This window comes from Hippopotamus amphibius, chromosome 10 (genome assembly GCF_030028045.1).
Source record: "Hippopotamus amphibius kiboko isolate mHipAmp2 chromosome 10, mHipAmp2.hap2, whole genome shotgun sequence".
Classification (NCBI taxonomy): domain Eukaryota; kingdom Metazoa; phylum Chordata; class Mammalia; order Artiodactyla; family Hippopotamidae; genus Hippopotamus; species Hippopotamus amphibius.
Genome location: NC_080195.1, coordinates 116,998,615 through 117,014,013, shown reverse-complemented (window position 1 = coordinate 117,014,013; position 15,399 = coordinate 116,998,615). Strand labels below are relative to the sequence as shown.

Genomic DNA, 15,399 nt, shown 5'->3' with positions numbered 1-15,399 from the left:
CTGTTTGTTTTCCGTGCAGCAGCGCAGTAACGCCGGGCTGTCAGCAGTGACCCTGACCCTTACAGAGGAGCCGTGCTGTCAGACCAGAGGCGCGTCTAGAGTGTGAGGACCCCACGCTCCCGCTCCGTCAGCACCCGGCACAGCCCCGCTGGGCGGCCCTGGACACCCGCTGTCTGGGCCCCGCGTGGCCTCGGCTGGGCCCGCAGCCCCTTACCTCAGAACAAAGCCACTCTGGGCGGTCGGGCAGGGCTGGATGGATGTGGCTATCGGACAGATGGTCACTCTCCTCGTTTAGAGAAGATAAAAATGCTAAAGGAGAAAAATTAGAGTGGGGTTTTGTTCTAAACCAGAGGAGGCTGCAGATCCCATTGGCCTCAGGTTGGAGACCTCGTGACATGGGACCAGGCACATGTGACCTACTTTTCGCCCGGCTCCCCTTATTCTGTTGGAGGGTGCGCCTGGCGGATGTGCTGTCACTTCAATGACTCCTTCCCCCAACAGGGGCCACCGCACAGACCGCCGTGCCTGCGGGACATCGGCCGCGACAGCTCCGCCCTGGAAGAGGAGGGGGCAGAGACCTCGGGCCCATGTCAACCGAAACACAGCTCTGCAGATCTGCCGCTGCCTTGCCAGCTGCTGCCGCGCTCGGGGGGCTGGGTCCTCACCACGAAGAGGCGTCTGAAAGGGCACCAACCGCAAGTCCCCTCTTTCCCCAATCTTCTCTTCCTTGTGACCCAGAGCTTCTAGGTGCTGCCCCGGAAGCTTAGGCAGGACTGAGCGCTGTGTGTCCGGAGAGGGGCGAGGGCGGCGGTGGGGCTCTGGTCTGGGTGGTGAGCTGGAAGGACGGACCCAGACCCGTGAGAGGATGTGCAGGACACAGCTGGTCCCCCACCAGCGCAGGCACCCGCCACCTAGCCCAAGAAAGTCGCCCTGTGACTGTTACCACCTCCATCTCTCGCCGTCTCACATAAAATCAGATGCAGATAAACGGAAAAACCAACCCCGGCCAGCCAGGGAGACACTCGGGCGCAGAGGACTTGTTGGTCAGGGATGAGCCTGGCGCGGCCGGGGTGCTGCCGAGCTCCTGCTGGGAGAGCCGGCAGAGCGCGGGGCACCTGTGACGCCAGCTAAGGTGCACCGGCCCAGTCAGCCTGACTGCTCCTTTCAGGAACAAACAGAAAATGCATATAATGCAAAAAACCTGTCACGTCATCCCCCAGAAAGACCACCAGTGAGAGTGGGGTGTTTCAAGGTCGACCTATTCAGACTTTTTTCCAGTAGGCATGTGTCCTTACACTTTTTAACAAAAATAGGACCAAACCACCCATCTTTGTCCTGTTTTTCTCAATTAATATTAATTACAAAATAGTTTTCTATGTCACTATATTTAAATCTACACAGCAGCGACCAACTCCCCCACGGTATCCCTGCTCATGCATAAGGTCTCATGCGTGTAACGTTAGGCGTTTTCATGCATACGGGTACAGTCAACGGCAAGGACTGTGTATTTTGGGTTTGAATTGTTACGTTAGACAATGTTTTAACAATACTCTTCAGGTGGACCTCTCTCTGTCCGTCTCTTCTTGCCTCGGAATGTTTCTTTATAGAAGGTCAAAGGACACACACGCTTGAGGCTCCGGCACGGGTGACACACCGGCCCAGCCAGCGGCACTCCCGCGAGGAAGCGCCCTTCCCTGCGCTCCCGCCCACCCTGGGCAGCCTGTCATCGGTGCCCACTGGGCCAGGAGTCCTGGGGACACCAGTGCCAGTGGCCGGGCAGGGGAGGAGGACACTAGGAGCCACGTGTCCTGTGCCGTCGGCTCGTCCAGTCCCCGTGGCAGCTCTGTTAGGGACACGTCGGGCAGCCCATCATGCCAGGCTTGCTCGCGGTCCCGGGGCACGGGCTGCCGAGAGCCCCCTTGGCCACTGGGAGGGCACTGGCAGGACCGGGCACCGGCCGTTGGGTCTGGTGGGGGTGCAAGGTGAGCGAGAAGCCACAGCGAGGCCGCTCCGGGGGGCGGCGGATGGTCACTGCAAGCGGACGAGCCACCAAGACCGCCCGCCTGAGCCTGTATGTGAGGGGCATCTCTGAAGGGCTGGCAAGGAAAGGAGCAGCGCAGAGGGGCACGAGGGCCAGAGGCGCAGACTGAGGGGAAGGAGCCGAGGGCGCAGGGGCCACACGGGAGGCCAGAAGGTACAGCCCGGCTGCCGGGGAAACTGAGGATGGGGGCATTCGGGGTGCCCGGGGTCGACACGCCCACACTCACTGATCGCAGCTGAGGGGGAGGGATGAGGCCCGGGCAGGACAGGGCCGCCTGCCAGCTGTTTCAGGGTAGGGGGTGGAAAGGGGGGACCCACGCCGCTGAGCCCTCCGCCTCCTGCTGCTGGGGCCGTGAGCACCGTGCTACGTGATGGCTCACCGCCTTGACGGCTGGGGCTCTGCTGCCTCACTGGGCTCCACCCATCACCGCTGCAGCCTGCCCTGTGCTCCACACGGGGTCAGGCGCGCAGGCCTTGGTGCACGGGGGCACCTGGAAAACGTGACCGGGCAGAGGGCAGGCCCACAGGCGATGCAGCGGCCCCCGGTGTGAGGCGGGCAGCCGGGGGGGAGGCAGAGTGCTGGGGGGGCCCTGGCTTCCGTCTGTGCTGAGCGGCAGCAGCGGGGGGTGCTCTGGGCCCATCCTCCACGCGGTCCTGAAGAGCCCCGGTCAGACGGCTCGGGTTTACATAGCCGGCCTCGCTCTTGCCCACAGCCTGGGGCGTGGCAGCCGTGTGGAAGGAGCCATGCCGTCCAGCTCCCGTCCAACCCAGAGCCGCCTCCAAGTGGCCTGTCACCGACAGTCACGCAACCAGACACCTGGAGGTTGAAATGATTTTGACCTTCCTCCCCACAAAGCAGGGATCAAAACAGCACAGCGCGGCAGGCTCATGGAACTAGGTCAAGCACCACAGGATTAAAAATGCTGAGCCGCAATTAAAAAAGCAAAACAAAGCCTGACAGACAACACTTGGACAGAGCTGGAGAGAAGCTGGTGTGCAGAAGAATGAAGAGAAATTTCAGAAAGTCAGTGAGGGGGCCCAGCACCCCTTGTTCCATTCTGTGACTTTTTAAAGATGCACGTGTTTCTTTGACAACCACCTGGGAGGCGGTGGACTCAGAATCTGTATGATGTGTATGTCGTGAATCTCGATTAGTAGCTCACAGCTGAAAAGAGGTACTCAGTGGCCACCTTTGTGGCCCTGGATGAATAAGGCACCCTAGCACATGCTCTTCAGACTTCAGCGATGCCCTTGTCACATGAAATGCATGGGTGAATAAACTAGAACTGCCCTGGAGAGGACCAGGATGAGAGCTGAGCAAGGAAGCTCGGAGGCCTTTGTTTACAGGTGAACCACGGAGGCCAGAGAAAGTAAGCACTGCAGGCGCGGACCCCAGGGCCCCGGGGAGAACTCGGGCCTCAGGGCGCTGGATGGAGTGCAGGATGGCACATGGAACACACAGGCTCCCACACACACCCTCCCACACACACCCTCCCACACACACGCACACACCCTCCTGCACACATCCTCTCACACACACGCACACACCCTCCTGCACACATCCTCTCACACACACGCACACACCCTCCTGCACACATCCTCTCACACACACGCACACACCCTCCCGCACACACCCTCCTGCACACACTCTCTTGTACACACGCACACACCCTCCTGCACACACCCTCTTGTACACATACACACACCCTCTCACACACACCCTCCCACACACACCGTCTCACACACATGCACACACCCTCCCGCACACACTCTCCTGGACCCACAGGCACACGGCAGGACCAGGCCGCCTGCAGCGCTGGCACGGGGCCCTGCATGTGGCTGGCGTCAGTCATGGAAGCAATAAGTAAGCCGACAACAGACCCAGCTCTCCAGACTCCCCACCTCGTGGGATGAGGCCACTGAGGCCTAAAAACGGGGATCATGCAGGGGAACACAGTTCAAAGGCATCTTGGGTTCCTCAAAAATTCAAGGGAAAAAGCCAGGGAGAAACACCTCTGCCTCAGCTTAAACCTGCTTCTTCAAACTCTAGCTCAACTAGACGTGACTTTTCAAGAGTCAACCAGGAATGATGTTCCTGCCAGATCACATTATTGCATTGATTTTCTTTCTTGAAGTTTCCTTTTTTGTGGCTGGTCTTCTCTCTCCGGCACCACCCCCGGCTGACACCGTATCACGGACTAAAGAGGGTAAAATGCAGCATGGCGCCCCTTCAAACACAATGTGTCGTTCCGGGGTGAGTCAGACTTTGCTACACATTCTTGGTAAACAGACAAGCAGACAAGGGCCCTTCCCAGCCACTCACCTTCCCCCATAAGCAGGCTCGACGATCAGGGCAGACCCATAGATGGCGTGTGCTCACCCTCGACGCGGCCTAGAGCATCACAGCCGGACCTGGAGAGTCACGGGAGGGCTGACTGTGGCTGTGGAGCCCACCGACCTGAAACACAAAACACAGGGCCGGTGAGCTTACGAATTAGGACCTTGTCCTTCGGCACTGGGCTGTGACAGAACCGCCCTCTCGCGTGCAACACAGCAGCAGCGTTTCTCAGGATTCAGGTGCGAGAGGCGTGGGATGGATGAAATGGCAGCGAAAGCTCATCCTGGGACCTGCCATAGGTGCCCTGAGGAGGCAGCTCCACAAACAAGGGGGTGCCTTCCACGTCACAGACGAGCAGTCCAGAAGAGGGGTCTGGTGAAACTACACACTTTTGAAAATATAAGTGAAACAGTCAACTTTCTACTTACAATATTTAGTATATTTATATGCATATACTGATTTTAAAATTTATGAAACTATTGATTAACTTAAATGCATTGCTGGTTTTCCACTTCTACAGCTGGTGTAACCATTTCATCCAATCCCCCCCAGGTCAGCAGGCAAGCTGCCGTGCGGTCTTTCCCAGAGCGCACCACCTTCTCTGTGGCCTTGGTTTCCTGACTCCTCACTCTATGAGTTCACATCTGTTGCCCCCACAGGAAACTTCATCCCCAGACACAAGAAGTCGTGTTCATAACAGCACCCCCTTTGCTGTGTTTCAAGTTCAGGTGTAGGTTTACGACCACTGCACATTACTGTCAGGGATGCCTTAAAAGGCTTCTCAGGGCACCAAAAATAATGAGAAGCCCATGTTAAACGTCTCTGCCTTTCTCCGTGTCAACTGGGTAACCATTTTAGGCAATAAACAATGTCACTGAGTCTGCTTCAAGCTAAAATATCTCACTCATATACTATGCTGAGGTTCAAAATGAAATAAAAGAGAAAATATGGAGCATAAGGAAATGCCATGAAAGATGCCGGGGAGTAAAAGCGCCCCTTTCGCGGGGCAGACAATGTCTCCGCTGGTGCAGGAGAGGGTCAGTGTGCTACCGACTAGACGATCAGAGAGGCGTGAGGGGCACGCATGGGAACTCATCAGAAGGCAAGGGAAGAACTCTCAGCAAGGGAGCCAGACAGTCCAGTTAGAAAGACCAGTCTCTGCCGCGTACAGTGCTGGGAACACGGCCAGCACACGCCAGAGAGTGAGCTTGCTCCTCACCTCACACCACATGCAAAGATTAGCTGAAAATGGATCAAAGACCCATGTAAGAGCTGAAACTATAAACATCTTGAAGAAAACACTGGAAAAAAATCTTCATGGTATTGAATGTGGCAATGATTTCATGCATATAACAACAAAAAGCACAGGCAGCAACAACAAAGTAGATGAACTGGACTTCAACGCAAGTCAGAACTTTAGTGCATCAAAGGGCACTAACGAGAAAGTGAAAATGTGACCTACATGATAGGAGAAAATATTGGCAAATCGGATATCTGAGAAGGGATTAATATTCAGACTACACCTAGAACTTCCACGACAACAATAAAAACAATTAGGAAGTACACAAAGGATCTGAGTACATATTTTTCTAAGGAAATGACCAACAAGCACAGGAAAAGTAACTCAGCATCATTAGTCACCAGAAGAACGCGCGTCAAAACCACCATGAACTGCTTAGGAAGGCAACAGTACCAACCACAGCGATAACAATGAAAATAACAACCGTGGGAGGAAACCAACAATAACAAACACCAGCGAGGACCGGGGAACACGCGGCTCCTCCTGCGCTGCCGGTAGAAGTACAGAGGGTGTGATCACCTGCGGAAACCGTCTGGCAGCTCCTCCACAAGTTACCAGGGACCCAGCAGCCCCGCCGCTAGGCATACACCCAAGAGAACGAAAACATGTCCACACAAAACCTGTACACGGATGCGCACAGCGGCGTCCTTCAAAACTGTCAACACGTGGAAGCAATTCACCGTCTGTCAATTGATGATGATGACGGACAACCAGCCGGGGCGCTTCCTTGTGTCGGGACCTGATGCAGCCACAGAGGGGGTGACGTACAGACGCGCTGCGGCGTGGGCGAACCCCGAAGACATGACACGGAGGGAAACAAGCCAGACGGGGAGAGCCTCGTGTGTGATCCCATTCACAGCACACGTCCAGACGGGAAGTAGCCTCGGGGTCCCTGGGGCCGAGGAGAGAGGGAGATGGGGCGGAGGCGGGGTTCCTTTGGGGATGAAGGGAACGTTCCGTAATTAGATAGTGGCGATGGGCGCACACCTTTGTGAATATGCTAAAAACTACTAAAATGTGCACTTCTAAAGTACGAATTGTATGGTATGTGGATTACACTCAAGTGAAAAAAACAAAGGTAATAAATACTCAGAAGCCTTTTTATAAAAAGGGAACGGAGGAGACCTGGTACAGGAACTGCACTGAAATGATGCTCAGAAGATAAAACGGCACAAACCCACAGGCAGGCAGAAGTCAGGAGGAGAGAGGAGAACCGACCAGAGCTGTCGGCACACCCCCAGGATCTGGGAAGTGGGTGAACACGTGGTAAACAGGAGCAGGGCAAAGACACTGAAGCCGGCCGTTCGCCCCCCATTCCAGGAAGAGCAGGGCCTGCAGACACCAGGCGGCTCCAGGGGCAGCAGGGCAGGGAGCGCAGGGGTGACTGCAGCCGTCTGCACGGAGGCACCAGGGCAGCAAGTGTCTTGGCATCTTTGTCACCGAGCGAGTGCTCCTGTCCCCAGGGAGCACTGGAGGTTTCCTCTTGGGAGAGGGTGACTTCAGGATAGAAATGCGACATTATCCCAGGAGTGTTTCGGGGATGAGAACAGAAAGAAGAAGGAGACCTCATGCTTCTCCCCCCAGGCGCGTGGCATCCCAGCAGACAGGGTCACCCTCGCGGTAAGTCACGTAAAGTAGAAATAGTGCAACAGCAGTTTCTGATGACAATGCAAGGAAACCAGAAATTAATGAACTAAAGGACATTCCATTTGAAATTTACATCACCTTAGAAACATCTAAAGGGCGTTCGTTTGCTAAACATAGAGCGCTGACCTGGCATGAGGTCTGGTGAGGAGCACCACGAGACCAGCAGCCTGCAAAGGGATGGGACAGACACGCCCGCGCAGTGACCCACTTCTCCCAGCGTCAGCCATGTGCCTCAGGGAGCGGGGACACCGAGCTCCCTGCGGGGCGAGACGTGAGCGACAGGGGCAAGCTCGGAGGGAAGGCTCTGCCGTTCTCTTTTCAAAACCCAAGTGGTGCTGGGAAGGGGGCGCGAGAGAGGAGAGGAAGTGGGGTCCGCTACTGCCCTCCTCACCTCTACAGCCGCCCTTTGCCGCCCGACCCACTGAGTGACAACAGGAGTGGTGGTTTCTAGCGTCTCGCTGAACAGGCCGCCACAATGAATCAGTTTCAAAGGACCAGAGCCCCAGGACGGTACATCCCCTCCCGGGCACAGTCCAGACAAAAGCAGCCCATTGAGCTGCAAACGACATACATGCGCACACAGGTGGACACACGCACGTGCACACGGGGCCTGGCTTCACGGGCAGGTCTGAGACATCAGACGACCAGGAGCAGTGCGGTTCTGCTCTCCACTGGGCATCCTCCATGCGCCCTGCTGCCGGGAGGCCGGGTGGCAGGAGAGGGTGGGGGGAGCAGGCGGGCAGGATGCTCTAGGCCATTTGAAGAAGGGGGGGCAGGTGGAACCTGCAGGAAACAGGGCTGTGAGAGGGTTTTGATAAATCACGATATTTTAACACCAGCAATCTGGCTGCTGGTGTGGAAACCAGGCTGAAGGTGAAAAGGGGCAGGAGAGGAAGCCAGGAGAGAATTCAGGAGATTACGTGCTAATCCAGCCAAGAGATGATGGTGAAGAGGTGCCTTGATGCCCCTGGAGCCCACGAGGGGTTAATCTGAGGAGTGACCCTGGGGCCAGGCCAACAAACTGCCCATCTGGCAGGGATGCCATGGCACCCCCCTCACAGTTCACACAAAGACAGTGAACACGGAGCGAGATGTGTGATATCGTGTGTGCGTAAAGCCGCACCTGACATTTAACGGTTGTACGTTCTCCTAAAGCTCTCAGAGAACAAAACCAAAATTGACAATGTTCTAACTCACAATGCAAGTTTCAACCAATTTTGAAGACGTGGAATCAACAGACCATGCTTTCCACCCAGTGGGCAATTAAATTGGAAATCATTAGCAAAAAGATAACTCTGTAACTCTCCTGGACATAATGCTCTCTAAATGCTTCTAAATGAGAAGTGGATGGGAACAGCATAATGAAATTAGAAAATCATGAGACCTCAACAGTAACAGAAGCGCCGCATGCCAAAATTGTAGCTTCAACTACAACAGAACCTACAGGAAAACTTATAGCCTTTAAAAGTCTATACTAGGAGCAAAGAAAGTCAGAAAACTAGTGAATAGAAAATCCAATCTTAGAAATTAGAAAAATAACAGAAAGTATCCACAGAAAATAGACAGAAGGTAATTATAATAAATCAGAAGTTGCGAAAAAAGAAACAATTGTGAAAGTGAACAAATATAAAATTTGGTTCTTCAAAAAAGGCCCCAAAACATCCAGCCCTCCGATGACACTGGTCAAGAAAAAGAACCAAGAGGACGTGAGCAAGTAAAGGAACACCAGGCTCTGGTTCCGGGCAGGATGAGGGGACGCGTCTCTCCCTACGTCCCTGCTGAGCACAACTGAAAGCCCCGCATTAAACACGAAGCAAGCCTACGGGAAACGGGAAGGGTGGAGAGCAGGTGCCTGGGGGGCCTGCGGCATGAAGGCTGACGCAGCGGTGGGGTCATCACTGCCTTCTGTTCTGTCTCCCTCCTACTCACTGCAGTCTGGTCACTGGAAAAGCCTGAGACCAAAAATACCAAAGAACACGGGGAGAAAAGTGTCAAGAAAAGCCATCTCTCTCCCTCTCCCTCTCTCTCCTCTCAGCCCCTCTCAGCACAGGACGGAGAACAGGAAAGCTAGCAGGCCAGGGGGCTTCTTGAGAACACTGCCCCCCAGGTGAAGCTGACAGGAGAGCTGTGCTCACGCGCGTGCGCTCACGCGTGCACACACGTGCCCCCGTCAGAGAGGCTCCCACCCAGCAGGAAGAAGGCGCTCCTCCCTCTGCCCAAGGTATCAGGGAGGCCAAGAGGGGGCCTAGACCCCCACCTCAGCCTGTCGTGAACAAGGCTCCCCCACCCACGTCAGCAGAGAACTGCTAAGACAGGAGATTTTTTAATAAGATCCAGAATATCATAACATAGCAACCAAAATTTCCAGGATACAAACAAAGATTACTTGCCATACTGAAACCTAGGAGAATCTCAACACGAAAGAGAAAAGAAAATCAATAAATATGAACACTGAGATGACAGAGATATGAGAATTCACTGACAAGGATTTTAAAGCAGCCATCAGAAAAGGCTGCAGTGAGCACGTGTGCACCGGCTTAAGGAAAATCTGTAAAAAGCCTCGGCAAAGAAATGGGAGAACTGAAGAACAGCCACCATATTACCAAAAAGCAGTCAAAATGGAGCAGACAATCTCAATACGTCTATAGCCGTTAAAGACATGGAAACCTGCAATAAAAAAAGCTCCAGAAAAAAGGTCCAGATGGTTTCACTGGAGGAATTTACCAAACATTTAAAAAAGAATGAACATAAGCCTCAGACACTTTTATAGAAAACGGAATACTTCCCAGCTCACTTTGTGATGCTACTGTTACCCTGATACCAAAACTGGAGATAAGACAGTACAGAAAAAGAAAAAAAGAGACCAATCTCTCTCATGAACATCGACACAAATAGACTAAAATTTTTTTTAATGAGCAAACGCATCCAGCAACGTCTGAAAGAATTACACACCGTGGCCAAGGAGGATTTACCCAGACATGCAGAGCTGGCTCCGTGTTAAACAAATCGATCGTATAATCTGCTGCACCAATAAGCAGAAGCATAAAAACCGTATGATTATATAAACTGATGCACTAAAAAGCATCACCTAATTCATGATAAGAAACACCAGCAAATTAAGAGTAGGGGAAAATTACCTCAACTTGATAAACACCATCTACAAAAAGCCTGCAGCTACCATCACACACGTGGCAACAGACTGAACGCTTAGGAGAGGCGCGGCTGTCCCCTCCTGCCACGCCTGCTCCACCTGTGACTGGGTGCTCCACCACTGCGACAGGCAAGAACAAATCAGAGTATACAGGCTGAAAAAGGAGAAATAAACTTTCATCTCTATTTGCAAAGGATACAATTTTCTACCTAGAAAATCTCAAGGCATCTATAAAACAAAACAAACCTCCTGGAACGAATAAGTGAGACTATGAGTGACACAAAGATGAACCCATTTTCACTGTGGTCGTTCAATACGTACCAATGGTAAACATACACAAACCAAAATTTAAAACAAGTATCACTGAAAATTACTCAAAGTAAAGTGAAGTACTTAGATACACATTTAACAAAACTCATGCAGGATCTGTATGCTGGACACCGCGACATGTTGATGACATGCATCAAAGAGACCCAGGTAAGTGGAGAGCCACGCCACAGCCTTGGATTGGAAGACCCAGCGTGGTAAAGGCATCAGCTCTCTCCAGGTGCATCTGCAGGCTCAGCGCAGCTCCGACCCGTCTAAAATTGACACGGAAAAGGAAGAAAAAAGCAGGAAGAATCCCTCAATCTGATAACAAGGCTAATGTACAGCCACGGTATTCAAGAGCACGTGGCGTCGGCACTGGGGAGACACCGGCACCTGTGGACGGGAGGAGAGAGCCCAGGAGCAGAGCCCGCACAGGGGCCTGGCTCCTCTGCAGCAGGGGAGAGCAGCTCCACGGGGGGTGGTCTCCCAGCCAAAGGCGGGAGGATACACGGGACCTGCACCCTCAGCCTCACACCTCACACAAATACTCACTCAAAATGGGCCACAGACATAGAGCTGAAGCAAGAAACTACAAAACTTTTAGAAAAAAACAGAAGGAAAGTCTTCAGGACCTCGGGCTAGGCAGACAGTTCTTAGACTTGACACAGAAAGCATGACCGTGACAGAAAAAATGGATAAGCTGAACTTGATCAAAAGTAACAACTTTTTCTCTGCCAAAGACCCTGTTAAGAGAATGAAAAGACAAGCTACAGACTGGGAGCAAATATCTGCAAATCACACACCTTACAAATGGCTAGTATGCAGCACATAAGGGATACTCAAAACTCAACCCTAAAAATTAAAAAAAATCAGTTCGAAAATGAGCAACAGACATGATCCGCTGTTCCCCCAAAAAAATATATGAGTAGCAAACAGCACGTGGAAAGATGTTCCACATCATTAGCCATCAGGTAACAGCAAACCAGAACCGCACTGAGACATCCCCACACACCTACGAGAGCAGCTGTAGTTAACAGCAACGGCACCAAATCCTGGCCAGGATGTCTAGGAACCGGTCTCAGCGATATAAATTCCTGGTAGGAGTGTAAAATAGTGCAGCCACTCTGGAGAAAGAGTTTATTATAAAACTAAACACACTTACTATACAACCCAGCAAGAAAAACCAGTGCTTAAACTTTCATAACAGCCCCAAACTGGAAACAGCCCAAACAGCCTCAGCGTGGGCGCGCCATCCGTGTGCAGCCACCAAGGCAACCGCCGCCAGCACGGGCAGCAGCTGGGATGGATGTCAGGGCCTCGTGCGGAGTGAAAAAAGCCAGTCCGGTCTTAAAGGCTGCAAGCCGTATGAACCATTTATGTAACACGTTTTTTTCCTATAAATTTATTTATTTATTTTTGGCTGCGTTGGGTCTTTGTTGCTGCGCGTGGGCTTTCTCTAGTTGCAGACAGCGGGGGCTACTCATTGTGGTGCGCGGGCTTCTCATTGCAGTGGCTTCTCTTGTTGTGGAACACGGGCTCTAGGTGTGAGGGCTTCAGTAGTTGTGGCTCGCGGGCTCTAGAGCGCAGGCTCAGTAGTTGTGGTGCACAGGCTTAGCTGCTCCATGGCATGTGGGATCTACCCGGACCAGGGATTGAACCCGTGTCCCCTGCACTGGCAGGTGGATTCTTAACCACTGTGCCACCAGGGAAGTCCCTATGTAACACTTTTAAAGTAACATAATTATAAAGACAGAGAACTAATTATTGGTTTCTGGGCACAGAGATGGAAATGGGGTGGAGGGTGACATTTAAGGGTCTCCTAGGCAGGGCCTTGGTGGTGATGGACTGGGTCTGTATCTTAGATGTGGGGATGGTTACGCGAATCTGCACGCGGGATGAAACTGCAGAGAACTACTATTCCTACTATAACTTTTATTGCTACTGCTACTACTACACACGCAGCCTAGTGCAGGGAAAAACGGGTCACACTGGAATCAGGTTTGTACTCTAAGTAACAATACTGCAGCAACGCCATTGTCCTTGCTTTGATGCTGTACTACAGTGATGCAAGACTACAGTTACGGACCGTGGTGGATACTGTACCGTCACGATGTGCCCCAGATATGGGAGAGGCTGGGTGCGTTTTACAGGAGACTCTGTATTGTTTTCTGATAAGAACTGTATTTTAGGTAACCAAACAGCCCTGGTGGATGAAGGAAAGTTACTCTATATAGAATAATCTCAACTAACAAATGCAGAAAGAATTCCACATTTAGGAGATCACCGTTCTGTAGCCCCTAATGAATGACGGATGTGGCACGGACAGTCAACGGAGGCTAAGACCGTGAGCTGACAGGTGGGGTGGGGGGCTGCACGGGGGAGTCGGGCTCCCCGATCTCAGCACCGTCCCAGCGAGCCACCTACGCAGCACGGCCCGTGACGTTGGCTTGCCTAGCGAATGCCCCGACCGTGTTCAAGCCGGGTTACAGGAAACACGGGGGACAGAGGACTACGCTGGGAGCGACCAGCCGAGTCTAGCACATGGGACAGGCCGCAGGACCAGACCACAAGGCGTGACCGCCAGCGACCAGCCGAGTCCAGCACACGGGACAGGCCGCAGGACCAGACCACAAGGTGTGACCGCCAGGGTGAAGAGGAGGCCTTGTCTTCATCCGGACCAAACACACCAGAAGGAAAAAGGCTGTTGGACATTTTTCACATGGACACAACCACATCGTACGACATTAAGGAATCACAGTCCCGTGTCCTCTCAGTGAAGCACCTGGAATTGGGTCTGGGAACAAGCTGCCAGGGGCCAGGAAGTCCCACCTCGTCATCTGCGCGGACGTCACACAGCAGCCCAGACTCCAGGGAGGGGACGCTGACCCCTCGATGGGAGGAAAGTCAAAGTCGTGACCAAGAAGAGCCTGGGCCTGGGGGTTTTGGTGGGCAGTTGGGACGACAGTCACTGAGGTGGGAGGGCTGGCAGAGCAGGAAGGCCCTGGCGAGTGGGGAGGCCTGGCCATGCAGGAGGGGCGCGTGCTCTGTGCTTGGACGCCTACGGGCTGAGCAGGTGGGGCGTGCTCGCACCCACGCTTTCTAAAGGTCACTCTGGCTACCGAGTGTCTGTGACTGGTCCAGTGACGGGGCAGTCAGGATGGAGGGAGGTTCAGGTCCACTCTGGAGGCAGAATCAGGAGGGCTTGGTGCTGGACCAGATGAGCAAGTGGTGAGGAGGTGTCAGAACGACGCTGAAGCCCAGGCCTGCCCAGACGGAAGCAGTGGGCTCCCGCGGGCAGGCTGACCGGGCTCCGGCCACCGCTCAGGGCAGGACGGGGAGGGGGCTGCTGCTCTCCCCAGCCCGGCGTCGGGGTCCGGGAGGCCGGGCAGCCCTTTGCCTGGTGAGGTCACTGCCCGTGGCCGCGGCTCCCTCTGCGGGACGAGGTGCAGAACCGCCAGCGGGCAGGGCTGTACCCCCGGGGCCGCCCCCGCGCCCTGCACGCCTCTCCTGCGGGGCAGCCAGAGCCCCGGGCCCGGGCCCACGTCCTCCTGTCTCTGGCCCCGTCGGCAGGTGTGCTGGCCTGTCTCTGCTGTTTGGACAGAGAAACACTGTTGCTCTGTCCAGTCCGGTTTGCCCGAGCTGAGGTTCAGGCTCACGGCCGCTGAACTCGAGTTCCGTCTCCGCTCCCTGGTCTTTGTTGCTCGCGCGTCTGTCTCCCACGAAGCCTCAGGCAGCCGCCGCGTGGCCCGCGCCAGGGCCACCCCCCCGAGCCTCTCTGGTTTTGGCCCAGCGCGCGTCCCTCAGGGGCGTGAGGAGTGGACAGAGCCGCCCTCCCGGCACCCGGGTCAGCAGGCTGCACAGCGGCCGGGCGAGCGAGGCTCAGGGCACCAGGCGTTGCCGCAACTCTGAGCGCACGGGCCGTGGACCCCTCAGCCAGAGCGCAGCCCGGCTCAGGTGATGCGGAATTTCTGCCAGGGGCTCCGGGGCATTCTGCAGACGGGCTGGTGAAGCGCCGGCATCCGGGAGGAGCTCACGGCACCGCTGGCCCAGCTGCTGATGGGCTCCGGCCGCCCCCACCGCGGCTCTGAGCTCGGGAAGACAGGCGCCCGGCTCCTGGGACGGTTCCGTTCTTCTAAGGGCCACTCGTCAGGGCCTCGGTGGCACCGACTGCCGCGTGGACTGGCCTCGGGCCCCGCTCTCCTCTCCAGGCCGGCAGGTCCGGTCCCCCAGGTGGACCCAAGGTGACGTCCATGTTTCCAGCAGCTGGTTCTGGGACGCGCCTTGGCCCCCTCGCCTGTGCCCGGAGCCCTCCCCAGGACGGCGGCACCGAATTGCGGCTCCCAGGTGTTGCTGGAAACGCACACGTACACCTCAGAGCGCACCTGCCCCTTTCCTTCCCCCGCTGGTTCCAGAGGCTGCTTTGTGCCTTTTTAGAGAAACCTTTCCCTGTATGCACCTGTCTCCCAGACCACGCCCTGAAAGCCCGCGTGCGATCTTACACCCAGGGCTTCACCCGCAGGCGCTGGCCCCCGGGCTCACAGCCTCTCCCTCGCTGTGCATGGTGTCAGAGCCGCTGCCCCCTGTCGCTCCAGAGCCCCCGGGAATGCTGGCTGG

The 15,399-nt window shown here is 54.7% G+C and overlaps 1 protein-coding gene across 1 annotated transcript in view; it reads right to left on the bottom strand.

Moving 5' to 3' along the window:
- Positions 1-15,399, bottom strand: part of PCBP3 (poly(rC) binding protein 3) — a 141,527-nt gene that overhangs the window by 50,230 nt on the left and 75,898 nt on the right. Inside the window, exon 2 of the mRNA XM_057696935.1 lies at positions 4,364-4,498. Coding sequence (XP_057552918.1) covers positions 4,364-4,373 — 10 coding nt within the window. The 5' untranslated portion in view covers positions 4,374-4,498. The remainder of the gene's footprint in view (positions 1-4,363; positions 4,499-15,399) is intronic.